The sequence below is a fragment of the Syngnathus leptorhynchus genome, chromosome 15 (assembly GCF_054491065.1).
Source record: "Syngnathus leptorhynchus isolate UIUO chromosome 15, UIUO_Slep, whole genome shotgun sequence".
Classification (NCBI taxonomy): domain Eukaryota; kingdom Metazoa; phylum Chordata; class Actinopteri; order Syngnathiformes; family Syngnathidae; genus Syngnathus; species Syngnathus leptorhynchus.
The window spans coordinates 4,418,753-4,446,598 of NC_141209.1; the positions used below are offsets into that span (position 1 = coordinate 4,418,753).

The window sequence follows — 27,846 nt, forward strand, 5'->3', positions numbered from 1 at the left end:
TATTGACGCGCTCCGGTTCTTTTTAGCACAGTAATACCTTTTATTGGGTAATGCCATTTCTCCTTTCAGTCGACATAATAACAAGGCAAGCCTGCTCTTAAACAAATGTCAAACACTCCACGCTGCTCCCGGTACGCTGACAATGCATACATTTCAATCAAGCCGCCGCCTCGTATACACTCAGACGCACACAAACACTTTCAAGAGCACACAAGAGCATATATGGAGAGCAATTTACTGAACCTTTTAGGGGAAAGTATTTTACTGCACCACAGGAAAACCATACATGAGCAGCAGCGTACAGTACAACACGAAGACGGATACATTTGATGGCTTAACCCAAAGTTGGATTGCATCCAGTCTCTCTGCTCACTGGCCATTTTTGAAGGTACACTTGCTAGCCACTGTGCCTCACACTGCAGTAGACTAAGTGTACCTAATGTTGTTGCCAGTGATTCCATCTTCCTCGTGTTTTCTAGATGAATGCAATAATCATTACGTTTCCGCATGCAAGTCTTTTGTTGATATCCGGCGTGGTATGGCACTGATCAATTGGGGTGTCAAAAATAAAAAACATCCACCTAATGTTCACAAAATGTTAAATTTACATGAATTCTACTTCGTTGTACTATTTCCGTGGTCTTCAGGTGAAGCGCCTGAACTTGATGAGTTTCTGGAAGGCCTGCTTGAACTCGTCATTGAACACGGTGTAGATTACCGGGTTGATGAGCGAGTTGAGGTATCCCAACCAGGTGAAGACGTCAACGAGTACCGGGTGAACCCAGCAGTCTTTACAAATGGCCAAAACCAACGTGCCCACGAAGAAGGGCAACCAGCAGACGATGAAAGCGCCCAGGATAATGCCCAGCGTCTTGGTGGCTTTCCTCTCGCGAGCCGCGCACAGCCGCTTCCTTTCCAGCACGCTGTCGGCCAGCTTCACCTTCACGCTGTTCACAAAGAGAGGCGAGCTCCCCGTTCCTGAGTGGACGTGCCCTTCCTGGAGGTGGCTTTCCTGGTTGGACGAGGAATTGAGCGAACACAAGGACGAGCCCGCCGAGGTTTGAATGAGCTGCGCCGTGGTGAAGCGTTTCCCGGACGCCGTCGGCATCTTGAAGATACGAGAGCGCGCCGCCACGTAAATCCGCCCGTAGAGGATGACGAGAAGTACCGTGGGAACGTAGAACGCCCCGAAGGTGGAGTAGATGGTGTACGAGATCTGATCTGTATTCACCAAGCATTCCGTCAGCTCCTCGTGGGCTTTGGCCTGCCGCCAGAAGAGTGGAGGCATGGAAATCGAGATGGAGATCACCCACACTACTGCGACCATGATACCGGCTCGGCGCGTGGTGCGGCGTTTGCAGTACTCCAGCGCGTCCGTGATCGCCCAGTAGCGGTCCAGGGCGATGACGCACAAGTGGAGGATGGACGCCGTGCAGAAAGTGATATCGGACGACAACCAGATGTCACACACGATCTGCCCCAGCGACCAGGTTTTGCTCACCGTGTACACGATGCTGATAGGCATCACCAGGATGGACACCAGGAGGTCGGTGACGGCTAGCGAACCGATCAGGAAGTTAGCGGGCGTGTGCAGCTTCCTGGTTAGGAAGATGGTGGCAATGACAAAGGCGTTGGACAGCACCGTGGCGAAAGTCACCACCCCCAGGAGCACGGACAGGGAGATCTGGAAGCCCAAAATGGAGGCGTCGCTCCAATAAGGGGACTCGACGGTCGGATCAGGAATCTCCGTGACGTTGCCGGTGAAGTAGTCCAGTGAGCTGTTGTACACCTCCATCTTGCTTGAGATCAGCTTCAGAAGATCCTCATTACAGATGCGCCCATAAATGCAGGGTTCAATCCCCCAGGCCCCGTTTTTCATATCAACCCGAAGCTAACGTCTAATCCCATCATTTCGTGTCCCGAGCTAATGGTCCTGTAATTGAAGCCGGCTTATTTGTCCGTTTCAGTTTTGTAATATCGATTGGGGCCCGCTTACAGGAGCCGTGGATCGTCATTTGTATTCAGCTTCTGTCAGATGCCCACTTTTGTTGCTCTTCTTTCCACTCCTCTTATCTCATCTCCAAGCTGCAGTCGGCCGGCAAGAACACCTCGGCGCCGAACCTTTGTATCTATCAACCACTTTAATGGGCTCCACTTCAATAAGACGAGGCGGCGTGCGGTAAGATGTTGATGACAGATACACAGGTGGGCTTGTCAGGCCGCTATCTCCACAAGAACCCGATCAACAGTTTCATGATCCTATCAAGGCTTTCTCCATACTTGTTCCTTGGTCTTCTTCTGTATGTGGAAGAGAGAGAGAGAGAAACTTATTAGATTTCATCTTGGTGACAGTGTCTTTCTTTTAGCAGTCACGCTTCATTCCCAGAAGGGAATGAAATCGCATGCAATTCTTGTCCAACTTTATTTGTACCAGTTTCAAGCACTCTGGATCCACAGGAAGGGTGACAGGTGGCACAATGTGGGATGCAGGATTGCGCGCCAGTGGCTTTTCAGTACTAGCGCTCGCTCTCCTCATTTAATTTGTGTGGTGTGCAGCAGAAATGCAGAGACAGCTCGATAGTGCTAGCTAGATAAATAGAGCCAGATAGAAAGACCTAGTTAGATAGAGCGACATAGGTAGCTCTAGCTAGAGCCAGATATCTAGAGCTATAGAGCTAGATGGATAGAGCTAGCTAGATGGAGCTAGATAGTTATATAGAGCTAGCTATATATAGATTGCTAGAAGAACTAACACGCTTCCCAAAATAGATTGTGTCAGACCTTTGCGGTTGTATTCCAGTTTCACTTTCATCATGTGATGGATGGCTGAATGGCCTATCGGTTTACATCTCAGTCAAATCCAACACAAGGCTTATCTTCCTTGAGCTCTGTTTTGCAAGACAATGAGATAATGAGCCTGGTAATGAATGGATGAGAGGAAAAGATTTCCAATTAGGGACAGGCCCTACCGAAATTGGGCTGGATACTGCTTGCGTGAAAAGACATTAGTTCCTCCATCTGGTTTTGAAATGAAACGCTACAGGGGCGGAGCCCGCAACCATGAAGCGTTTACAGCTTCCAAACAGAATGTACTCAATGTACAATTCAGTACATCACAGCCCCATTCATGAGTAATTCAATTCACTTCTACTTTCAGACTTGGCCCGAGTCCCACCAGATGCTCGACATAATGCGTTCGAAGCGCTGGTTGAACCAGAGACTCACCCCGTGAACCAGGTGGACCTGCCAATGCCGCCTGGCCCCCGCTGGAGGGGGACTAATTGATTTAACTCAGCAGAAGTAAAGCTATCACCGCCCGTCTGTCAACGCCTGTCTGCTGTTGACTCGAGCGTGCACTAAATGGTAAGCGGGCACGGCTCTAATGAGTGTGTGTCGACGAAAAGTACATCAAATGAGTAACATCAACATTTCACAAACTCTGACAAAAGCCCAAAATTCGCTACGTCCGCAAACCTTCGCAGCTCAAGCCAGCTTTCATTCTTATTCTGCCAACTCACTATTATTAAACCTAGATGAGATGTGAAACAATGTTATGTCGCTACTGGAACAAAGGTTACACAAAGTCACAATTTTAGATGGTAGCAGCATCTCTTTATGAGCCAGATGTCCACCTTTATTTGACTTCTTATTTGTGCCAAGTGTCCCATTAGCAAACACGTTTCATTCCCGTGCCGCTTGACGTTGCAATATAAAATAACAGTTGTAGTGTTTTGTTTGTCTAGCAACCATTCAAAACATGAATAATAGATGGCCCTTGGAGAAGAATGGCAGTATAAAATATAGATTAGTAGAACTGTTGGAGCACTCCAGACGATCGGTATGTCAAAGTGTAGCTTCAAGGTTAAAGCTCACGCAGGTGGAACAGATGATATTGACCCATTTAAATTTGCAAAAAAGTGCAAAACTGACATTATTTGACCTCACATTCCATAAAAACATGCTTGGTTAAGAAGACCGATCGTCCAACAGTGTGTAGCTAGAAAGCTAGACCTAAACAATTTACTTTCTGTCGTTATTTAATTTTCCAAATATATGGTGGTTAAAAAACATTTTAATATTTGGTGAATGAGCGGTGAAGATCTGCAGCTTTTGAGGAATGAGAGGAAAAAAGAACGAGGTATTGTTCTTTTTCCAAAACTGTGGGGGGGCTTTTGGTACATCCGTGTTATTTGCAGGTGCCCCAGAGCTCGGAGAGTAGGTGTTCTTCCCGGGCTGTGCAGGCGTACATGCACATGCACCATCTGCCCCCTCCCTTTCCTCCCCCAACCATCCGCCTACGCGCACATGCAAATGAAAGTAGAAGAAAAAGGATTTTTGAGAACATGCTAATTCAGGCCTTAGAGGTAAAAGCCAAAGTGTGCCTGCGGTGGACAGAACGCACCTGGCGAGCCACATGCGACTCATTGGCTAAGCTAAACTTCACTGTCACATTTTGACGTTTCCAATCTGGCCCATCATTCAAGCTCATGAAGAGGGACAATTTACAAATGAGCGAGAATCTCTCCCAGTTTGGCAAAGTACATGGTGAATTGTTTGCCAGCCAATCGCAGGGAACAACCATGCACACTGCCGGTCACATCCAAGCACAACTTAGAGTCTTCAATGAACTTTGTTCTCTGAATGTGGGAGGAAGCCAGAGTCCTCGGAGAAAACCCACGCAAGTACAGGGAGACCGTGAAAACCTCACACAAAAAGGCTGAAACCTGTACTTGAACCCTCAACCTTAGAAATGTAAAGCAGATGTGCTTAGCACGACTCAAGCCAAAATAAATTAAAATAGTTGGCTAAAGGAAGCGATTCTTCTGACCTATTAAGACTGGAATAGATAAATATCGATCTCAACAACCTTTACTGAAGTTAATTTCCATAAAACCGATTAAAATGCAGCACCCTGACATCGTATTCCTAGAAGGAAATATCCTCAGGCTTCAGAAACGATATTTTCAACGACGCTACACGTCACAACTATCCAACTCTACTTCAGGGACGTGACCCTTGGAAAGTGGAGCAGGAACCAGAACAGATCTAGGACACCGGAGAGGCCCTTCATCATTAGTCCATAGGATAAATCTAACACTGGGAGACACACACTCACACGGTAGTGCACACACACTGCAGGCTATGCCCACCCACCAAACTGGAATTATAAAATCTGGACGATTCTATGGTAAAAAAAAAAAAAAAAAAATGGCTCTAAACGATTAATCGATGACCGGTCGATTAATCGATTAATTTCGACAGCTCTGAATCCAACGATTGTAAATTTAGTAGAATTGTGCTAAAAAGTGCAACTGAACTGTAGCCGGGAAGTAATTCTTTTTACGTCCTACTGGTGGCACTAGCGAGCACTCTTTGAAAATGGCTTGTTTCTAGAAACTGGAGTTTGTAAACTGCATCTGGCCCGTAACAGATGACTGGTGTTGTGATGATTATTTGTCCTTTCCGTACTGTTTACTATCAATTTGTGACACCGATGTCGCTGTTTACCTCAACTCTGCGTTATTTCACCGACTGGCCTCTAGTGTTATGATTACTGGTGTGATAAATGACAAGAGTTTGCGTTGTCTAGCGCTGACAGTTGTCCACATTGCACGGCTATGAACTGCTTTGTCTCGGACAAGGCTTGTCTATGAGTTTATCTTCATCTGTATTATTGATCACATAGCCACATCTTCACAAAATCTCATCAATGCTTCGTTGGGTGTGTTTCATAGCCCAAAGGCAGACTTTTTTGCAGCCGCCATCTGCTCAGATCAGATCGAGCCAACACGAACTGTATACGCTTAGAGAAGGCCTAACGGGGGGCTGGCGATGCGACGTTGAAAGGCACCTCAAAGAATTTCAGTGTGTTTGTAGTTGTGTTGTTGCTTGTGAGCAGCGTTCAAGACTCAAAGTGACGCTAAAATTATCCCACATTTGTTTCATAGCTGTCATGCACTGACAGACCTTAAGCAAACAACATGGAGAAAACAAAACAGTGCCCCCCCCCCAATGTTTGTTTATAATGTTGCCATGAAATGCCATTATTACTTTAGTTACACTTACGATGAATATGTAACAGAAATGTTTGGCGCGATATTAGCATTTATATTGACATTTTAGAAACAGGGAAGGTCATTGATGGTTTCAAGCGCATTTTCGATGAATTATTTATAGAATGTTTGTGACGTGCTTTCATCAAAATACCCGGAGGATTAAGAATTATATAATAAATCTTTACGTTGAGTGCTGGATTGTCCTTTCAGTTGCACTTTAAAGTCTTTGTGAGGGTTTAACCACACCCACTACATCATGCTAGGGTTATGATAGTTTGGGATTTCCCCATTGTAGTTATTTTTTTATTCATTTTGGCCTTTGTTTGTTCAATTCAAGTAGTTTTGGTTTTTATATTTTTCACAAATGCACTTCTGATTATGTATAAAAAGCCTGGTTTTCAATTTTATGTTAAGCAGGGTTGTTGACATATGTTAATCACAAAAGTAACATAGGTCCTTTTAAAATAAAGTAATCAGTGTGAAGTGACTAAGTTACTTTTTCCATGGTAACTGTGGCAAGGTTGCTTGTCGCACTTGAGTTCTTCAGATCATGTCATTTTGTTCCATCTCATGCAAACGCAGGGAAGGGTATTTGTTACCATGACAACCAGGGGCACAGCACATTGTGTTTTTGTACAATCAAGTAACATGTTCTCTGAATATAATCATTTTCTCAATATCTTTCTCCTGTTGCTTTTTACCTCACCACAAGTCTTTGCTGCTTCGAAACAATGGTTTCACCGGAGCTTTCTTGTTGGCCGATTGAGCGTGATGTAGTTGAGAGTCATTTTTCTTGGGGTTTCTTAGCACCCTTGACTCCGAGCCTCACCTGGCCCTGAGTTATCACAGTGATCTCAGTGATTTGCAGCCTCAGGCACCACGCCTCCTTACAACCACGAGCTGGTTACTATCTACAGCATCCACTTCCCTTACGGAGATCTTTTGCTTTGTTTTTCTCCACCTCATCATGACTTTCCTCCAATGTTAATTATTAAGCCACATTTGTATAATTAGCATAACAAGCTAGAAATGTGACTTGAGAGCAGCTTCTTGTTCTATTTCCTAATCTATTTCATTTCCATCACTCTGTATCATTAACTATTTATCAGTGGGTGCATGACAACCCTCCGAGGATTTTCCAGCTGTTCTAATGGCTCTGATGCGGTTGCGCTCACCTCTGGGCCACGAGCGAGAGAACAGAGTATCAGCACAGTACACCGAGCGCACTTTTCATCATTTCTCTGAATTCACTTGCACTCCCGAGTTACTTCTTTTCATTATTTAGTTCTTCGACTTTGGACTTCTGACATCACTCAAATATTGCCAATATGGGGACCAATCATCAGACGTGATGCACTGAAGACAGATGAGGATGATGAGAATCAAAAGGGAGAAATTCCCGTCGGATCATATCAAGAATCAACAAATCACCAAATGCTCTGTCATCACCCTTATGATTGCGTTGCTCTCGATATCTTCTCTGCATAATTGGAGTGGGCAGCAAATAGCGTATAAGATGTAGAGTAAACAATTGTCTCAATATTTATGACAAAATAATATCTCCATTCATAACAATCAGGCAAAATTTCAAATGCTGTACCATGTCCCTCTCATGGAAAGGCCATAATATTAGGAACACCTCAGTACATAATGCAGTGCACTTCTACACCACTACAAAGCGCATATGCCCAAAGGGAAAAGAAAACAATTTCTTCAGTTTTCATTTTTTTTAATGTATGCACTTATAGAATTATTATCAAATATTTATGATTTTAATTAAAAGTGGCATAATACAGAAATGATCTCTTTCTACTGTACCTAAATGAAGATGCCAAATTATTAGAAACACCTGCAAACCACAATAGTGTGTTCTATCAAACACGTAACTGTCATTAATTTCACTGCAGAGATCTCCGAGATGTTCTGGCAACAATCCCTACTTGGATTATTACTTGCTGTTTTATCACCACATATTGTCAATAATGACTTTTTTTTTTTGTGACAGTGATTCATGGTTATCAAAACTCACAGATGTCTAAAAAGAAAAAAAAAAACAATCAATCAATAAAAACACTGCAACTCACCATGTTTTCGAGGGATAGAGTCTGCTCCAGCCATCAAATCGACCAATCGGGGAATCCCCTGGAAGCAGAGAGGTCCTTTTTTACGCACGCACGTCCCGAGCAAACGCGCGTACGGAGCGCGCAGCTTCTTGTGTGCGTCCTGCTTGGTTTGCCATCGCGCATGGTGCTCCACATTGCATCTCACGGCGTGGAGATTGACGTGGCGGAACGGCTCCTCGCGCCTGCATGTGTAAACTTGACCAAAACAAGTCACGTCCCCTCCCTTCTAAAGAAGGTGGAGGCAAAGGACACGCTGGGTAGATGTCAGCGTCTCATGCGATGGAGGGGGTCGTCAACTAGTTGCGTTCATTTTGTGGGTGTGTGTGCGTGCGCAAGCGAGTGAGTGAGTCCCTGAATTTATTACCATTTGGAAAATTTCCTTCCCATCCTTCTTATTCAATCAATCAATTAATCAATAAAATAAATCCGACTGATAAGTGGTTTGTATTTTCTAGTATAGCCTTTGCACGTTTATTTGTAGTCCTTATTTTACTCTTTCCCTTTCGAGGTTGTTGCTGATGTAGCCAACTTGTGATTTGCAGGTCTTTTGTTCAACTCCCCAAATGTTTCTGCCATGAACTGCTGTTGTTTTCCTGGGGCTACTTTGGAATTGTCAAATGGTTGTACTTGCTGTGGCCAATGTTTACAAAATGGCTCAGATTCTAAGTGTGGAGTTTTGGGGTCATTTCATGGAGTCTTGTTTTTAAAGTTAAGTTGTGTGTTTTATGTAGATAAAAAAATTAAATGTAATTGCCTCAATTTGAATTGAATGGCAAATTCAAATTAGTGTATATTTCAAATAAGTAATGTGAACATTTATTTCACCATAAAGTCACTTGGAAAAAAATTGGATATAAATATATACCTTTAAGTGCAGCCATGTGGAAGTAAGTACGTTAGCGGAAAAGGTAGATGGGGTCGGTTGTTTCTTAACATTTCACCTTTTGCTCAACTTATTTGCAGAAGTTTAAGTTACACCTTTGCTAGGAAAAGCCGTAAGAAAGCGTCACAGCTGATAAATCCTCACTGTGACCTCCTTTAACCACATCACACCACTGTGAAATTTACTGTGTGAGCAATATTGAGTCGAGGCAAAGAAAAATCAGCTGCCACGAGAAAAAAAAAAGATGACTGTGACCCCCGGCCATTGTTGACTTTGGATGGATGGAGACAATTTGGACATAAAGAGTATAGCCTGTTTGACAAGACAAATGTTGGAAGCAGATGCATGGTAATTGAAATATAAGGAATAATGCCTGGGGGAGAAAAAAAACAAAAAACAAAAACAACCTTACAAGATGCTTTGTCATTTTTAATGCTAGTAATTAGCTATTGTGTTATGGGTCACTTGAAAAGCATTATATACATTAAAAGTTATTATAGCAAACTTGTAACTTCTTTAAAATGTTCACTGAACTTAAGTCTTCCCTCATTTGCAAAAATAAAACGTTTGTGAGAAAATGATTTCTATTTTAGTTTGCGCTAGCCGCTAGCCATGATTAGCATGCTATTTATGTTAGCATCTATTTGGCAGCCATGTTTGTCTATATTACGTTATAATCGGTCAATCTTCAGTGGTTATCATCACACCCGACATTTTGTGGTGGCATGGAAAAAGTCAAAGAAAAACTCAAAAGTAACATGTTCTGCAACAAAAATGTCCCTTCTAAGACTTGGGCCTCTTTGTACACAATATACATCAATTCACAGGGCAACCAACTTATCCGTTCATTAAAAAGCGTTGATTGAGCTTGCGGGTTGGCAGCCTTCTCTGCCATTTTCAATCTTTAATTGAATCAATACGGTACTCCTTGAAAGCTAATTAGAAAGCTCTTCATGTATAGAAAATGTTAATGAAGAAACAGATCTCATCATTCAAGCGAGTTAAAGCAGACCAAGCCACGTGGCCTAATGCGACTGAATGGTCATGCAGTGTTGGAACTGCTGAAAAGAATCCAACAACTTTTGATCAGATTATTTTCTTCATCCGACCTCGCCTACAGTTAGCTGACAGAGCATTTAAGATTGAAAAATAATACCCCTTTAATTTTCCCATGGCACATTCTGAAAACGACATTTATAAAGACGACAAACAGCGACAAACGAAGGTCCACTTCTATCACATCATTTGGTTTTAAAAATGAAAAAGCATATCCAATGCAATGCCTAACGTGCCGAGGCAATAATAGAAAACTCAGCTTGCTCGTAAAAACGCCCATTTGAATGAAAGATGTCCATTCCAGCGTACGCTGATGGAACAGTAGATGAATGTGGAGGAAATGTTGCCTCCATAAGGAACGCAGAGCTCCTACACTTGTCCTGAATGACTTATTTCAACATATCAAGTCCCAAACTCGATAACACACACTCACATTTATAAACACGGTGACAGTTGCACAATAACCTTTCTGTCATCTATCAGAATAATGCACACATTATTAGAGGCTATTGTGGTGATTCATGACCAATAAACTCCCAAAGCCCCCACAGTAAAGTCGGCCCGCTTTTCGTTTATTTCTCTGATTGGGACTACTTAGCGTGATGGACAGTGACGGACAGTTCGTCTTTTAACAACCGGACCGCATTGCTTAATCTTTGCGTTTGTTCGTTTTTAGTAGCTGTGAAGTGTCGCTTTAAAGACATATGTGAAATTCCAAAGAATTCTCGAAAATTGAGTTGCTGTAACATGATGAACCACTGGAGTGACAAATTAAACTTCTCAAACCTGCTCGTCTGATGGATGGAGTATGGGAGCTTCTCGACATGATTAAAAGAAAATATAGGAAGCTGTTTTTGGTGTGTCAGAAAAGTTCCAGGACTGGTTTCATAAATATCTTTTTAAATGCTGATGACAAAGCATTTTTTTTCTTTTTGAAATAATCCCACTGAATTTGGACTCCAACTTGTTTTTCTATCTTACAGTAGTAGTGAGGTCTTGATCAGAGAAATTTCCAATGCAGTCTTGAAAGGAACCACATCTTTTATATTTATGTATTGCTTTGCTTTTTTAATTACAAGTACAAACTTTAATTAAGAAACTGCCCGGAGGGAGCTTTCCAGATGCTACCCTGTTGTGTTTGAAATATTTGAAACTCAAAGTTAGCTTATGAATAAAACAGTGATATGCAAACCTGCTTTTGTTCTCACCCTGGTGCAGTCAGTTGGTGTGCTGCACAAGGACGGGGGACATTTTGGGAAAGTTTGGTGAAGGGAACAATTTGTTATCAAAAAGTTGGGCATTGGAAATCTCGGGGAGTAATGTTTGGCAAGAAGATGGACGGCCAACATTTGGACAGTATCATCAATTGCTGTCGGCCTGGTACTGAGGTGTGTTTTTGGTCTTACAATAAAACATCATCCATGTTAATTTATAGGGAGATATTGGAGTATTTCTCATATGGATGCAGGAACTTTGGGGATTTATTTTTTAAGAATGGCTCGAAGAAAATACAACATTTTGATATACTATATTAAGCTGAAATTGGGGATGCAGGGTAGAATTGCTGATAAATAAATAAATAAAGAAATAGAATGGGAAGGTGTAGTCTAAAGGGAATGCACTGGAAGTGTTTTCTTTTTTTTTTTTTTAAACCTGTCGTAAAAAAAAACTTTTTCATTGGTTGTTTTTTTGCTACATGAGGGTAAAGAAAAAATCCCATTAAGGTACTAAAAAACCTCTAAATCGTCATGATGTTTTTCCCCAGACCACAGCAATATCTAGTGTTCTGCTGTACTGACTGGGGACTTCATGAATATATGTACAAGGAAAAGCACTTCATTTGTGCAAATTATGGGCCTGCTGCTAAATTACAAAACCTCCCAAGCTTGGACAGACTGCAAATGGTTGACCTGCGTGCAACCGACAATCAGCAATATGTGTGTGTGTTGCAAATAAAAAAAAAAAATCACCATCATTATGTGCATTTGTGGTAGCAAATTCACAGCGAGCTAGAAATATATGTGTCAAAGCCAGAACTTCCCAACCGGAGCACAGTGACACATTAATGTGCCTTGAGAGACCATCAGTAGGGAAATTGTCCAATTAGACTTCATCGGCTTGTGAATTATTTATTGACAACAAATAATGTCCCGTATCTTTGCTCATCCGTTAATGTACACTGTTCGGCATAACGATTAAAATCATAAGCACAAAGTGTATCCACATTTTTGGGATGTAATAATCTACTGGTGTGCCATGAAATCTTTTTCAACACTAATCTAAGATGTCATTCGGCACCAGCATCTAATTACAGCCTGTTGGAAACTTGGACTTCGGGTCCAGAACCCAACCCCTCCAGTCTCCTCGGGAACCAGTACCAGGTATCCGTAAGTGAATCTCATCCAGATTTCTTCCAACTTCAATGACCTCTGCTAATGTGATGGGCACGTCCGCATTTGTATGCTCAATCTTATCGGAAGGTCTGACAGCGGGATCAAGGAAATATTCGGTTAAAAATGAATAATTGAGCAGCGTGGTGACAAAGCAGTTAGCACTGCTGTCACAGGGAAAGTCTCTAGATCCATTAGTGCTTGGAATGTTCTTAACACCTGACTTGGAGGGATTTCTCCATGGAGTTAAAGTTTCAAAGTTTCAAGAGAAGGCCAATCGAGGCATCTTGGTACATAGGCTACAATTTCTTTTTTTATCAGCATGGTTATCTGGTTCTGGAAACCATATTTATGTTTCAGTACTAATTGGAGTAAATAATCCACAATAATGAACACGTGTTTTTCCAGTGTGGTTCATTTAAATGCAAAATGGAAATTTATGTAAATGAAAGGCTTCCATTTGGATCACTAAAATATGATGCTGGATATTGCACCTTGCAGAAATATTCTTTTTCCGACATTCCAGGGCATGCTCAGCAGATTTAACAGAAGTCTAACAGCAGGTGCTGCAATGCATCCAAACGTGCTCCTGAAATGGTTTTATAAATAAACGACAGTGCGGCTAAAAGACTTCGCTTGGCTCAGAACAGCCACAATTTTCGTGTCAGGGAAAAAAATATCTGTAAGAATAGGGATTTTCTCATCAGTATGCAGGACGCCATGACATTACGGCTGATAACAGTCGACTCACCACAATGGCACCATTTAACCTCTTTCAATAGGTTTTTAATTATTGACAGCAATATTGGACGTCTCTTGAGTCCCTTCTTATATTTAATGAGAATTTCTACGACACGTGATGTGTGTAAAGAATATTTTTGAGGGAGTGGGCTCCTACGCTGATATAACTGTTGCTAGCCTTTATGAATAAATAAAAACAGTAATAAATAAATAAACTTTCATTGTTCACTTTGGAATCCCGGTGAGCTTTTGTTCTGCTCTCACTATGGATTTTAACTCCGATAAAATGCCCCTGCCTTCTGATACAGATACATGACATCTTCTCCTTCAATCCTTATTCAAATTATTTCGTCTGTTTTCTCAATCGTGTGGCAACATAGTGAAAAGGTTGATAGAATTTGTACCTAAGACTTTTTAAGTGGTGATTAATGGCTAAGATTTGCTGAGCCATCGTTGAAGACAAACTCCCATTTATGCTAATGGGAACATCAGTCGATTAGTAGCTACTTGCTAATCGATGGTATTCCTCGCAAGTCCCAAGAAATACAAGACTGAATAAACAGTAATTAGTTGTCTAGAGTACATAAGACTCAGAAGGTTTAGCTTTTAATCATGATCAGACTGGGCTTGTGTGTCATCTTATGCATCATTGTCTTTAATTTTCACAACACATTCATCAACCCTTCCCTTCCTTGAGGTTTACATGGCAACAGAGGCTTCAGGCGCTCACTTCTCCAAATTTCTTTGCCAACTCGGCAAGAATAAAGGATTATCAAGTCATGGTCCATTTATAGGAATGATAATAGTGCTGCAGGACGTCTGGCTAGCAAAGCTGAAGAGGTTTGAATAGCCGTCACACTCACGCGGGTTCATCTCCATCTGGCTACGTCCGACTTCCCTCATCAGAATTTTTTTTACCACAGATATTTTTTTTTTAATCACCAAAGGATGTTTTAATTGACAGTAATTAATCATAACACATCTTACTTAGCACAAGACTTTGATGATAATTCCAAGATATGGAACAATAATAGAGACGCATAGACATGACGGCGAGGTCGCCAAGGGAAAGTCATAAAGTCGAGATAAGCTTGCTCGACAGACAGTTCCACAAACAACAAGAACATTTCTGACAGGGAAATAAATACAAAACCCGAAGGACGTTTCCTTCTTTTTCCTCCACTTTCATCTCTCATTTCCTCTATTTTGATACTCTCTGCCCCCTCAGGAAATTCCATCACGACTCCGGAGTCACATTGTCATTAAAAGCTTGCCAAAGTGTCAAAACAAGCATTAAATGGAGAAAAAAAAAAAAAATCTCGGGTGTTGACTGTTCCATCCCAGCGGTCCCGCAACTAAAATGCCAACACTCCCCTCATTGTTAACAAGCTGCTCAGCTGTTGTTTGGAATGAGGAATCATTATCCAATTTTCTCTCAATGTGAACAGAAGCGTGCTTGAAAAAAAAAATAGAGAGGAACTGAGCCCTGCTGCACATAAAGACCACCACGGCGCCCTAAAAAGCTTTCTAATGTTAATCATTAAACTGTAATTACATAAATATGAATTTGCCGGAGTTACGCTATGTAAATATTTAGATCGGCAGTCTGCATTTGGGTCGCTGGAAGTGATCCAGTTTCACTTCATTCATTAAACTGAAAATGATTTATTTACAAATCATTGACATTTGTTCATCTATCGGTGTCATTGATGTCAAGTGGCAGAAAAAACAATTACACGCTCTTCCATGAGTTGGCAAAGGGTACCCGTAGACTAATTGACCTTTGTGTGTCTTCTTTGTGTGACATTTTCACAGTATTTAAAGTTACGCCAACTTTTCTCATTTAAAACATGTGCAATGGGCTCAATAAAGGTTACGTGGGAAAATGAAAAATAGCGTCCAATACAATTCATTGTGACATATTTCCCAGTGTCCAATGTCATTGTACGAGTTAAACAAACAACTTGGAAATTGACCTAACATCCCGAGAGAAATATTGTCCAATAAGAATCCAGATTCCAATAAAAAATTAAGCCAAGAAGGATAAGACAGGGGATTTTCCTTATTCCCTTGCCTCCCGGTCCATAATTGTCAAGTCAAGTCAAGTCAAGTTTATTTGTATAGCCCTAAATCACAAGCAGTCTCAAAGGGCTTCACATAGACAATCAATTGACAATAATTCTCAAAGCATCCCCTGATCTTGGGCTCCCAAAAGGGCAAGGAAAAACTCAAAAACCCCTACCAGGGGAAAAATGAGAAACCTTGAGAAGGGACCACAGATGAAAGGATCCCCCAGATTGTGTTTATCGAGTCTTCTTTCTTTTTGTTTGCTGTTGTTCATCTGAAAAATGTACTTTTCACTTTGTATCAGTGACGATAAAGATGAACATATACGTGTGTGTGTGTGTGTGTGTGTGTGTGTGTGTGTGTGTGTGTGTGTGTGTGTATTTGTGTGTATTTGTGTGTATCAAGGTGGACTGACTTTGAATGTGATGGTACTCCTGGAACTATTTATTTACCTCTTAAAAATACCATTTTCCACTTTTTCCATCCAGGACCGATGTGATGCAGTAGACTGCACTTTGGGAAACATTTATAGAATATATATATAAAAAAAAAAAAGCAAAGTTGCCATCTTTGACAGTTTTTAAGCTCCACAAGGCTGAGTTGAGCTGCAGAGTCAGTTAATAATTTACTCCAGGTCTTGGAGTTATGGCCTGTGAGCAGGTATGAAGTATGAGAGCGAGGCTTTTATTAATATTCCAGTGTGAATTGATTTTTTTTTTTAAACACTCATCTGTGACACTGATCAATTCACTCGCAGCCGTACGGTGTGTGACAGAGATATTAAAAGTCGGGCGACTTTATACGACCCGGCGGATCTGACATTTCTTCCCTTTATATTCGAAATTCCAAACATATTCCAAAAAAATATGACTCAAGGGGGCGTTACTCGCCTGTCTGTCATACAAAGTGGTCGATATAGTTTCCGCTTTTTTGGATCCCCGTTGGGAGCCGCAGAGAAATGTCAATCGTAAGCGCAAAGATCCAAAGACTGACCCTGAACTGTGAAAGCTTCGGTTTCTGATGAGAGTGCGGAGGATGAGACTGCGTGGTGCGATAAAAGGAATTCAGATCATTTCAGATGTTTTCTCTTTTTTTTTTTTTGTCTGCCAGCAAAATGTCCCATGGCTTTACTGTTATCTCATTTGTTGAACTAGAAATAATGCTTTAGACACTTCACATCTCAACTCTTGCAATTCTCACTTGACCTGTCAACGATGCTGTGGGAGGTCGCTGTGGGATTCTACAGAAATGTCAACAGAAGCCTAATAGAACAGCTGAACTTTATTTTCCGGGAGATATTAGCATGAATCGACATTAGTTGATTAGGAGGAAATCTGTAATAATGAGCTCACCATGGGCAGGTAAAATATGAAATCATGCGGTGCGATTCTAAAATGGTCATTTCTAATTAAACTTCACTACGAACACTTTAAGACTATATTTAAAATATATTTCAGGCATAATTATCCAACTTGATATTTAATGCAGATTAAGTGGAGACTTTCCTGATTAGGACATTTTGTTCTTACCCTACTTGAACCGCTCAATGTTAAATTGTTCGAATTTTGATTTTTGGGGGAAAAATATCAAACTGATGTCAAGACAGCAGTCAAGGCTTTGGCATTATTGAGTATTCACTGAGCTGGAAGGAGGAAAATCAGTGGAAACTCAATGCCAGTGATAAGAAGACAAAAACAAGCTTTAGTCTCATCCCAATCACCGTCCCGGAAAATATCTTTTTCAACAGGCTTCAAAAAGAGCATTCAGAATTAATTAATCAAGACTCAGTGACACAAATTAAAGTACATTAACATTCAAATCACACTGATGAAGCATTTATATAAAAAAAAACTTTTTTTTATAGTACCAAACTCCATTTCAGGCACATTAAAGAAGTAACTCCAAAATTGCAAAATACATTACAAGGTGTGTCAGAAATATTCCAGGACTGGTCACACAAAAATTATAGAATTGAATTTACTTCATACAGAGCACCAGAAGTATGGAATATTTTCTCGAGTTCATTTGCCAGCAAGTGAGGGAGAATTAAGTTCGGAGCGACACCACGCAATTTTCTCGAATGAGTCAGACACTTCAGATAATATGCATATGTTCCCTCTCAACATATGGACCAACAGGCGTACATCAACCACTTTCGTTTTATCTGAGTGTTAATATATGGACGAGTAGACATTTTATGCAGGGTTGCACATTTCGTATGCGTATAAGAAGAGGCCATGACGTTGATGGGCCGTAATTGCGGTTTGAGCCGAGGACGTGATGAATTGCAAATAGACGATGGATAGATTTAATCAAGCTAATATCGAGATCATATGTAATCAAACAAATGTTTTAATCTGATGAATTGCATGATGTTCATTGAAGAATTGCATAAGCGTTTCATGATATGAGTTTTAGTCACACATTAATCACACTCAATTAATCGAATGATTCTCTTTAGTTAATGAACCGATTCTCCGTATATGTGTTGCATTGTGTTTTTCACCAAATATTATCTGATCATTCAGAAAATTGACTTCACTGTATTTTTTTTTTTTAATGAAGTTAATCCTTCTCTCCCGCTTCTTATTCCCCGTCTGGAAGTCGATTGTGTTTTCAATCTGACTTTAATCTTCCCGCAACAACAACAACCAAAAAAGCCAGATGAGAGTTTTGCGCTAAGATTTTTTTTTCTTCTCCGTTCTCTATAAGTCTTTGGAGACAATCTGTCAGCCCTCAGCCTAATCCCCGGCAACCTGTGTCAGTACGCCTCTCCTCACTACGTCAGCCACCATTCAAGTGTGCCGGGGCACCCGCAGCAGTCCACATCTCGTTTCACGGCTCCCTGAGTCTCTCTGCCTGAAGGGCTGGCGCTCTAGCGCTGATGAGAATTACTACATGAGGTTACAGCGTCGAGTAACTGAGGCTGACAGTTGAGGTGGCACCAAGTAAGATCATTACACAACCTTACTGAAAAAAGGATGACATGGCAGCATGGATTTAATAATAATTAAAAAAAAATGAAATCCCTTAAGAGACTATACTTCAAGAGACTCCTTTCAGCATTTAAAGTGATTCTGACATGGCTTTATAAATCTTGCCGAGAGATCCGAGATATAACTTAAAAGTAATAACTAGTCAGGACATGACATAATTATTACTATTTCCTGCTCTATGGTTATCACCTCTTTAGGGTTGCAGTTTTTTCATTGCATTATGTCCACAGATAATTTTTGACAGCGGTCAACTTCAGGTGAATTGGAAGTTAACAATAATGGCGGCAGTAAATGAAACTAAAACCATCAAGCATGTCAAATATACGTAACACCGATTTTCTTCTTAGGAATCTTGGGCCAAATGGCAAAATGATGGAGGCTACAAAAGGGCGATGAGTTCTGCTAGCGAGACAGGAATGAACATTCTTCATAATTCACTGGCTAATGAAGAGCCTTGCTGCAACGTCTCCGAGGTCACGTTATCAGGAGACCCGGCCGAGCTAATGTATGCGCGCGGAGACACTGCAGGAGAGTTAATTAAAATCGTGTGATCTATAGGCCGGGTTTGAGGCAGAACATTGATTATTGTACTAGTGGAAACCACGAGCCTTGTGAAGACGGTGAAGGCTTCCCTTTGGAATCCTCTCATGAATGCCTTTGGCACGCTTGTTTTTTTACTCAGCGCCGCAGTGTTGACATTTACTGTCGCCGTTTATGATCAAATGAGTCTTGGAATCATCTGCGATTATCTCCTGAGATGGAGCACGGCGAAGACGTGCTGCTGTTGGGCATCGATTCAAGGCGTGGTGTTTTTTTTTTTCGCTTGCGCAGTAATTTCTCATTACCAATCTGCTTGTGTGCATTTATGTGATTGCTGTTTTTTTTTTTTCTTTCTCTGCTGTTAAAAGACGAAATGTGATGCATGCAAAGCGTCGGGTTTTTATCATAACCAATCAACACGTATGAGCACATGGCTGAATAATCAAAATCGGTTCAGATTCCTTTCCGCTACATTCGTTTGCCAGGAAATGTGCGAAGTATGGACTCATTGCGGAGATATTTAAGTGTTTTTTTTTCATTATTTTAGTTTTTTGGGGCAAAAATGGAGAGCTGGCATGTTTTTATATAGTCGGGGATATTTTTAAGCATTCCAATTTGGACTCTCCTCTAAGTTGTGTCAAATTTAGAAAATATTTGTTTTCACTAAACAGGGTCTTCAAGGTTTTATGAGGGGAATAAAATCAATTAAAAAGCAAATGACATACTATGTATTTTATTTATTTTTTTACTTCCCAATGTTTGCCACTAATTACAAAGCAACGGATTGTTTTTGCTCCGAGTCCTTGCTCCATTCTTCTCAGCAAGTGTATCACCACAATCACAACGAGCTCATCAAGAGCAATTAGGGGGTTTGTGTCTCGCTAAAGGACACCCACACAGCCTCGGGGAGAGCGGATCGAAACAACAACATTGCATTTTGCCGGTTGATTTTATCAATTGTGAGGAAAACAAAAGAATACCGTAGTTCTTTCATAGTCGTAAACATTGAAATAGTTTAATTGTGATGATCGGAACAAGATGGGCATTATAATATATATACATTCCAGTGAAAGCTATACATCAATTTTTTTTTTTTTTTTAAATACAACGGCTGATCCAGGTTTTAAATTAGATTAGGATTCCTCGAAGGAGATGTAAATAGAATCCCAAACGGATTGCTAAACAAAATGAAGGAGACATGTTTCATGTTTTTCCAATCTTTTTTGTTTTTCATTTGAATTGCCTCCCGGAAAGTAATTAGCATGATTTCCTCAAATGGAGACCAGAGGCGTTGATTTACTCAAATGCGGAGCGCATCCGACGTTTGTTTACTTCACAGTCACTTATAAAGAGCGTACCACAGTGAATAATGCAAGCAAAACAAGAAATAATGTGACTGATTATTAAAGCATTCAGACGAGGTATTGTGTAGTACAAAAAAATAATAATGAGCATGACCTATCCGCTTGTAGGTTAAGCAGAATCCCTTAACAGGAGGTGGCAAGAGCGTACAGATGGCTATGCAAATGATGTTTATATTATTCATACAAGCAGGAAGGTCTTGTCTTCGTTTAGCGCCTTGGATTCAACTGTGGACTTCGATGCCCGAGGGTCTTTGACACACCAGCGACAGATATGTCACAATCTATCCGCTCCTGCTCATCGTCACGTCTCACGGGACATTTTGTTGTGGTGGCTCAGTCACTGGTTAGCTCATCGAATCAATAAAGAGGTGTTGTTATTGGATTTTTATACCCTAAAGTGTCTTTTTAAAGTTTGTGTCAAAATATTTCCCTGGACTCCCCTCCCATTTTGTGTGAGGCTGTGTTCACTCCCACAACGGCGCAAGTCAATGAAAATATCAAAAGAAAGAAAATGCTAGTTTTAGGTCACAGTTTTGAAAAAGGTTTTCTTATCGGTGGTCGAATATTATTGGTTGGTCTAAAAAGTTGAGCGCATGTAAGTGTTCTTGGGAGTGCAGATATTTTACCGGTAGTTTCTTTTCTGTGTCATTTCACATCACACTGAAAACCATCAAGGCAATATTATATTATAGTATTATTGTCAGATTATTGAACAATTTTCTTTTTCATCTAAAAGGCTACTGCAGCTCCAATTGTCTGGGTTTTTTTTTTATTTGTCCTTGTAATTAACTAGTGCAAGCCTATGAAAACTATTTTCTGTGTAATTTCACATCATACCATTGTATTAAATTCTCAAGGTAAGAATATTATGAGAGGGTTTCACCTGACTTGATGCCATCAAGGTTTTCCATGTTTTGACAAATTAAAAAAATCATCCATGAACTACAGAACATTAAGTTTCTTTTCGCTTCTTTTGAGAGTTTTGTTATTGTTGCTTTTACAGGTCTTCATCAGAGCTCGTTTGTATGCTGTAGTAAAATCCATACACATGCAGAACGTGCATTAAACATCTCGAGTAGTTTTCCAGCAGAACTAATCTCCCGAACAAGTCACAGGTTGTAAAGCCGAGGGCAAACAGAAGAGCTGAAACTAATAGGTATGCAATTGACAGACAGGAGGAACGGCTCCAAAACATTGAGCTCAAAGCAACCGGAAAAAAACAATTTCAACAGAGAAACAACAAAGCACAAAAACGAAGCATTCACTGTCACTATATAACAAACTAGAAGGTCAAACATAATCCCTTCATAACAATTCTTCCCATAGAAATTGATGACAGTATAAATTAAGCTGAGAATTTTTTTTAGGCCAATTTCAAGAGGGAAGAAAATGATTACAAACTAATCAGACAAATGAATTGCTCATTTTATTCCCTGTAATTAGGTCTAAATTGTGATCGTGCTGATTGTGCCAGACATGGATTGTCATATACTGAGTTCAAAGAGTGGGGAACCGTTATAGAGAAGTCAGATCGCATCATGACCACGGGACATGAGCCACATGCTGCTTCACCAGGTCTTAAAACAAGTAGCTCACCTTACAAGTGACCGTTTAAGCCAAACAAAACGAGTAAAACATTTTCAGATAATCAATCAAAGGAAGGTTTTAAGAAGCTAAACAACTTCAAGCAGCTAGTAAATGAGGAGCCACCTCGGGGGATCCCGCTTTCGTTGTGGATCGGGATCGCGGCCGGCTCACGAAAACAAAGGTATAGGAAGCAATTCCAGAGGCAGGTGAAAAAAAAATGGCGCTGTTATTGACAGGCTGTCAGGCAGCCTTTAAGTGGTAAGATTGAAGGGAACGGAGAAGAGAGAAAATCACTGTACGGAACAAAGCCACTTCGATGGATTTACGGTTTCCCACTTCTGTTTGTGCATTTGAAGATTCAACTGTTTGCTTATCTGTAAATAGAATTTGATTTATGTTGGGCCGTGCAAGACTTTCTTCTGTGTGTCTGCATGCAAAATCTTCTTGCATTGAAATCCTAACAGGCAATTTGCAGATTAAGGAAATCGTATTGGAGCAATCGTCCATAATGGCCGCCGCTGCGGGTGACACCCCCATTATACAGACAAGTCAAGCAAATCGCAGGGCTGTGTCAGCTTGATAATGCTGCTCGGAGGTATACAACTGCCACTTAATTAAATTGGGATTTGATGACGTTTCTTCTTGAATATTTGGTTTTACTTTTCCACCCACTGGCATTCATTGATATTTGAAGACTAATATGACTGAATGTATCAAAACGAGAAAAGTATCTCAAAACTGATTTTGTTTTTTCATATCAGGTAATAACTTTTGGTCTAAGGTTACAGAATTTGCTATGAGAAAAATGGAACTGGTGATTAAAATACAGAAAAGGTTTCTGAATGGACCACATGTTGGTGTCGATTCACTATGGCAACAGTCGACATGAGGAAAGATGATATCAGGCAGCTGGGTAAGAAGATTGATTGTCACCAATAGAACAACCTTTTTTGGATATATTATTATTATTATTATTATTTATCATATAAAATATTATTTTGTATATTATTTTTATTTCTATTATTTATTTATTTATTTTATTATTCAATATTTTTTTACTAACCTTAACTGAATTTTTTTGGATACATTATTATTATTTTATTATTTTATATATATATTTTTTTCCTCCCAACTGTCTGTGTGCCTTTGCTGACTTTGATTCGAAGAGTGGAGACGATGCCCAAATTGGGCTCACTTCACTAGATTTTCCTCCAACACTAGTTGGGTCATCAAGTGCAACACTTTCACTGCAAAAAAACTCAAAGCCACTATGACAAAAACGTGTTGAAGATGTGTAAGCCTATTTTTCAAAAATGCAATTTGGTATTTACATCCGTGGCAGACCTGAGATAGACGACGGCGCTCGCCCTGCCCAAACGATAAGAGGAGAAACAAAGGCTATAAGCTTCAGATTTATCAAATCCGCCCACATTGTAAGCATCAAAGGCTTTCCGAAGCCAAACTGCGTCCAAACATGACAATGCGTCCGCCATGCTTGGATGCACGTGTTTTTTTTTTTTGGTGGCCAGCCAACACATTTATGCGGGCTCTTCCTGCATCAAATGCTATTAAGTCCCTCTGAGCGCAGCTATTCATCATTCGTACAATTTTCATGGGCTGTTTTCGTTTTACTTTTTAATCAAGGGTCGGATCCCGCGCTTCGAGGATAATTCAGCCGTGAAACAAGGCCCCGACGACCCAAGTTAACAATGCACCTCCCAAACAGACTCATCAGCATCCGACAAATGAGCTTGACGAGCACATCGTGAGGGGGGAAAGACACAAAAGAGAGGGAGAAACCATAATGGATGACCCCCCCCCCCCTTTTTTTTTTTTATATCTCCCATCCAGACGGAAATGCATATTAATGCCGATTTTTTGGATGATCTTTTCATTTCTATTTCAGGCCAATTCCAACAAATTAGTGCTTGTTTGATTATTAATTGATATCTTGCTGAAACAAACTCTGGAAACACAAATAGCTAACCAAACCCAAATGAAAGCTCCCATAAGTCATTTCAGCTCCTGGCCAAACAAAACTTGTGAAATTCTCAAACTTTGAAATTGAGAATTCACCGCATTATAAATTTTGAACTCTTTGAGCTTCCAAAGCTATCAAGCCGGCTTCAGGTAATTATGATACAAATCCGAGATAGCTTAAGAGTCATCTGATCTTGAGACTGAAAAATGGAAGCCGGGCCTCCAGTGACTGCTGACCATTATTTATTCTCTAGAGTCGAATTATCTCAAAGCCTGAGAGACACCTGAACTGAATACTGAATGATCTAACATCAGCAAGACCAAAATAAATAAAACTAAGCTAATTCACTAAATGGATAAATTCACTTGACATTTGGAATTATAAATATGTAAAGCATCACAAGTGAAGCAGAATGATTTATGTCAATTTTGTATTGACACAGTGGATAAAAAGATTTAGCATCAATGCTACGTGAGCTTCCAAATATCCTTCTCGTGTTTTGTTTCGTCTCTGAATGCTTCTTACGATTTCTCATTTCCACGACGTTGTGTTTTTGTGCCCGCTCACTCCGTTACCGCATGCCTGACAGGAAATTAACGTCGGCGGACCAGGTAAGAACGAGATTACTGGCTTATTAAAAAAAGTGTCACATTCTACTGTTGGTGGAGTCATAAATGTGTCAGGCTTATTTGTCTACCACGTGTGAAGTAAAAAAATTTCATCCATTGAGTATTCTTATGATTACGTACTAATGTTCCATTTTTTTATTATTATTTTGGAATTATGCTTTTAAAAGAGGTTCTGTGGGCTTTTTCTTTTATCCTCCATTTCACTCATCTTCTGAGCTTGTAGTTGCACTTTGCTTGAACCGATGACTACACCCCCCCCCCAAAAAAAAATACTCTGTAGTCAACCTCATGCTCTTTGGAAATGGCAAAGAAATGCAGCCAGCTTTTAAGCGACATCAGTCAGCGCCTTCTTGAAATCTTATAGACAAATAAATTGAAAAATTATCGAGATAGATTAAATGAATCAGTATTACAATAAACAGTATTCGATTTAAATATAATTTCCAGATAATGATGATATACCCATATGACTTGCTAATTAGCTTTGTGCAGTCCCCCAATGACTTTGTTGGCTATGACATTGAGAGAAAAAGCTGGAGGGTTCCATGGCTACTGTATGGAACATCCACTAATGGTCCTTACACCAGTGGGAAATGTAGGAAGCTTTTTTTTTTTTAAACCACCCACACAACTTGCTATCTATCTGACTCTTCAGCTATCGTTGACTCAAAAGCATCAGAGCGTGGAGTATGGTGACTTGGTGCGGTGTCACGCCTACGCTGTCTTTATCACGCGGCCTCGACCCTCCCGAAGAAACACGAGAAAATTCCAAAGCAGAAAGCCATGACCCGGAGAGTGTTATTAAAACCAATTAAGAACTTCTACTTCCATGCAGCGACAGTGGACACACTCCTTATCAAATGTAAAACTGTCATTATATTTTTCCACCATTAAAATGACCTATAACTCCTTTTTAATACGAGTTTGAAAATATTTGACTTTTAATTTTGAACACAGCCACATCCCACGAATATGAGGGTGTGCACACTTATGCAATCACATTGTATATATTCGATCGAAAGAGGAAAGAATTTATTTAGCACATAATAGATATAAAACCCAAGCACGTGTGCTCCATTTACTGCAATTCGAAGACTAGCAAAGTGAAAAATGTATTATTCACAAAAGCCATACCTTTCATTTTGTCATGCACACATAAGATGACAAGCTATGGCTTTGCTATAATACCCCTCATCTTAAAGTTGAAGGAGCAAACAGATGCAAACCACTGAAAAAAAAAAAACTTTACAGACAAAGTCGTAAAATGAAGCTAATATTCGAGTGTGTTGAGTGTTTTGAAGATGAGCTTTACAAAAGAAAAAAAAAACTCAATTCACAAAGCAGCTTTGGATATAATAGACTGTAAATATCAAGTGCAATGTTTGCAAGTAATTTTGACCTAGCTGCAAAGATGTTTTATTATACTCGTATATCGTGTACCACTAAGTCTTTTTAATAGCACTGTGTGTGCAGTCTTAGTTTGAGATGCATTATGATTTTTATGCTTTGTTGTCCTTTTTGCCCTCTGGCACGTTACGTTTGATAGGATCACGCATGTGCTTATAAAACAAAAGTAGCTTCTTTTTTTTTTTAAGTACTATAAGCCAATATGAGGGGGAGTGACTCAATCGCACTTGGCTGCCCCTCATTGGTGAAGTCCCACATAAAACTAAATGACTTCATCAGAAAAATGAAGTCCATTCAAGAGATATATTTTTTATTTTAGAACACTCACCAGTCTCTTTTGCCTTCTTTAATAATGCCGAGAGCATGACGGGCTTTTAATGACATTGCCGGATATTTCGTGAGCCGGTCGAAAGTCACTTGCTAAGCTCAAACACTGTTGTTTTGTTTTTTTAACTAAAGTGCTCCGAGCTACATGAGTAACAAAATTTCATCCATTGAAAGTTTTAGAAATGAATACATTGTCGTATTTTCTGGTTTATTGCAAATGTAATGGTTTGACCTATCTTCTGGAACATCTTCTGTAGACATCTTCATAAAATGTCCTTTCAAAGTCCATATTATTCCATAAGGATTTAGTTTAAATGAATTCAGTAAGTGATTGCTGCTCTGTATTAAATATGAAACACAGTTTTATTATTTATTTATGATATTATTTATTAATTTTATGAATTATTCAACATGCCAGTCTAAATGTTCACACAAAACAAATGTCCAAGCTATTTCTGCTATATTCTTGTTTGTTGAATCCTCAATTTCAGGTGGATCAGGTTCAAAACAATCCAAACTGAGAGAATGACAGCGAGCGTGATCCTATCCTAGCGCGTTTGCTTCTTGTTAAACAAGTCACATACCGACTCGAAAGGAAACGAGGGGGGGGGGGACGACGCGGAAGACGTTGAGAGACGAGACGGACAAGCCGGCGTGCTGTTAATGAGAATGTCAGAGGCAGGGAAGCAATTACAGAAGTTCTGCTTGGAAACTACCATCAGCAACCATGATTAATGGTCCAAATTTGGTTTTCCTCCACCTCATTGCTCTTTCCTCCCGCTTAGCGCCGCTCTCATCATGTCTTCGACTCAACGAAATAAATCCTAGCAGTTCCAAAATTCCGCAAATTTTGTTTTTCGTTTACTTCATGAATGAACATTATACTCGGTTCAATGGGGGAGTTGAGGACATGGCTAAAAATCGATCAAAGTTTTCATATTTTGATAAATCGGTAGTATAGGAAGAAAAATATAATCTTATGGTGTGTGGAAGATCATTTTTAACGATGGCTCTGGTTGCCCAGGTGTTCCAGGAGATACAGACTTTATCTTATTCCGTAGAGTTATACTCACTGGAGGCTTCATTAGCTATCGTATCATAGTGAAAGGAGAAAATGTTGGCTACCTTATTTGGAGGTGCAAAATATTACAAAGACTTGTGGGTAAAATGAAATGTAGTTCGACACAAGAATCAAGTCGAATAACTGCCAACTGTCCGTCAAAACTGAATCACTGGCAATTTTGGACAGTTCTGGAAAAGTGACTTCAGCTGACTTAACTTTTTTTTTTCTGTTTCTGTTGAATCCTGAGTTGGTTGGAATTGCAAAGGCAGAACTGAAATAAACACTTAACACTTACCTTCAATGTTATACTTAGGCAGATAAAAAGATCGAACAATGAACTTGACAGCTTCACATAAGCCAAATTAAAATCTTTGCAATACTTTGGGGCTTAGGTGAATTTTAGATAAGGGAGATGGTGGGGCAGTGGGATAAATCAGCAAAAGTGAAAGAGAACCAAAGATGTTGCAATTACCTGCTTCTGGCGTCATCCTCTTGTTTGTTTGTGCCGAGGACAAACAATACATCTATTCAAGACCCGGCCGGGCCTGCATTTCTGGCTCTGCTGCTGATGATTAAAGTCTCTTCTGATGCGGGCAGCACGCATCTTTCTCGCTTTACCACTCACCAATACATCCA

General features: G+C 40.2%; 1 protein-coding gene across 2 annotated transcripts; it reads right to left on the reverse strand.

The window, feature by feature from the left end:
• htr1d (5-hydroxytryptamine (serotonin) receptor 1D, G protein-coupled) lies at positions 1-27,835 on the reverse strand. Of its 2 annotated transcripts, none has more exons than XM_085931779.1 (2): positions 27,683-27,835; positions 1-2,298 (listed from the first exon to the last, which is right to left on the reverse strand). In XM_085931779.1, exon 2 carries the CDS (start codon positions 1,877-1,879, stop codon positions 644-646), a length of 1,236 nt encoding a protein of 411 aa, XP_085787905.1. In that variant the 5' UTR covers positions 1,880-2,298; positions 27,683-27,835; the 3' UTR covers positions 1-643. The 2 variants fall into 2 exon arrangements, with proteins under 2 accessions (XP_085787905.1, XP_085787904.1); XM_085931778.1 differs by lacking the exon at positions 27,683-27,835 and adding an exon at positions 8,141-8,275.
• Between the last annotated feature and the right edge of the window lie 11 nt (positions 27,836-27,846).

Excerpts from the sequence above, each read along its gene's own strand:
- htr1d (XM_085931779.1), bottom strand. The coding sequence starts at position 1,879 with ATGAAAAACGGGGCCTGGGGGATTGAACCCTGCATTTATGGGCGCATC.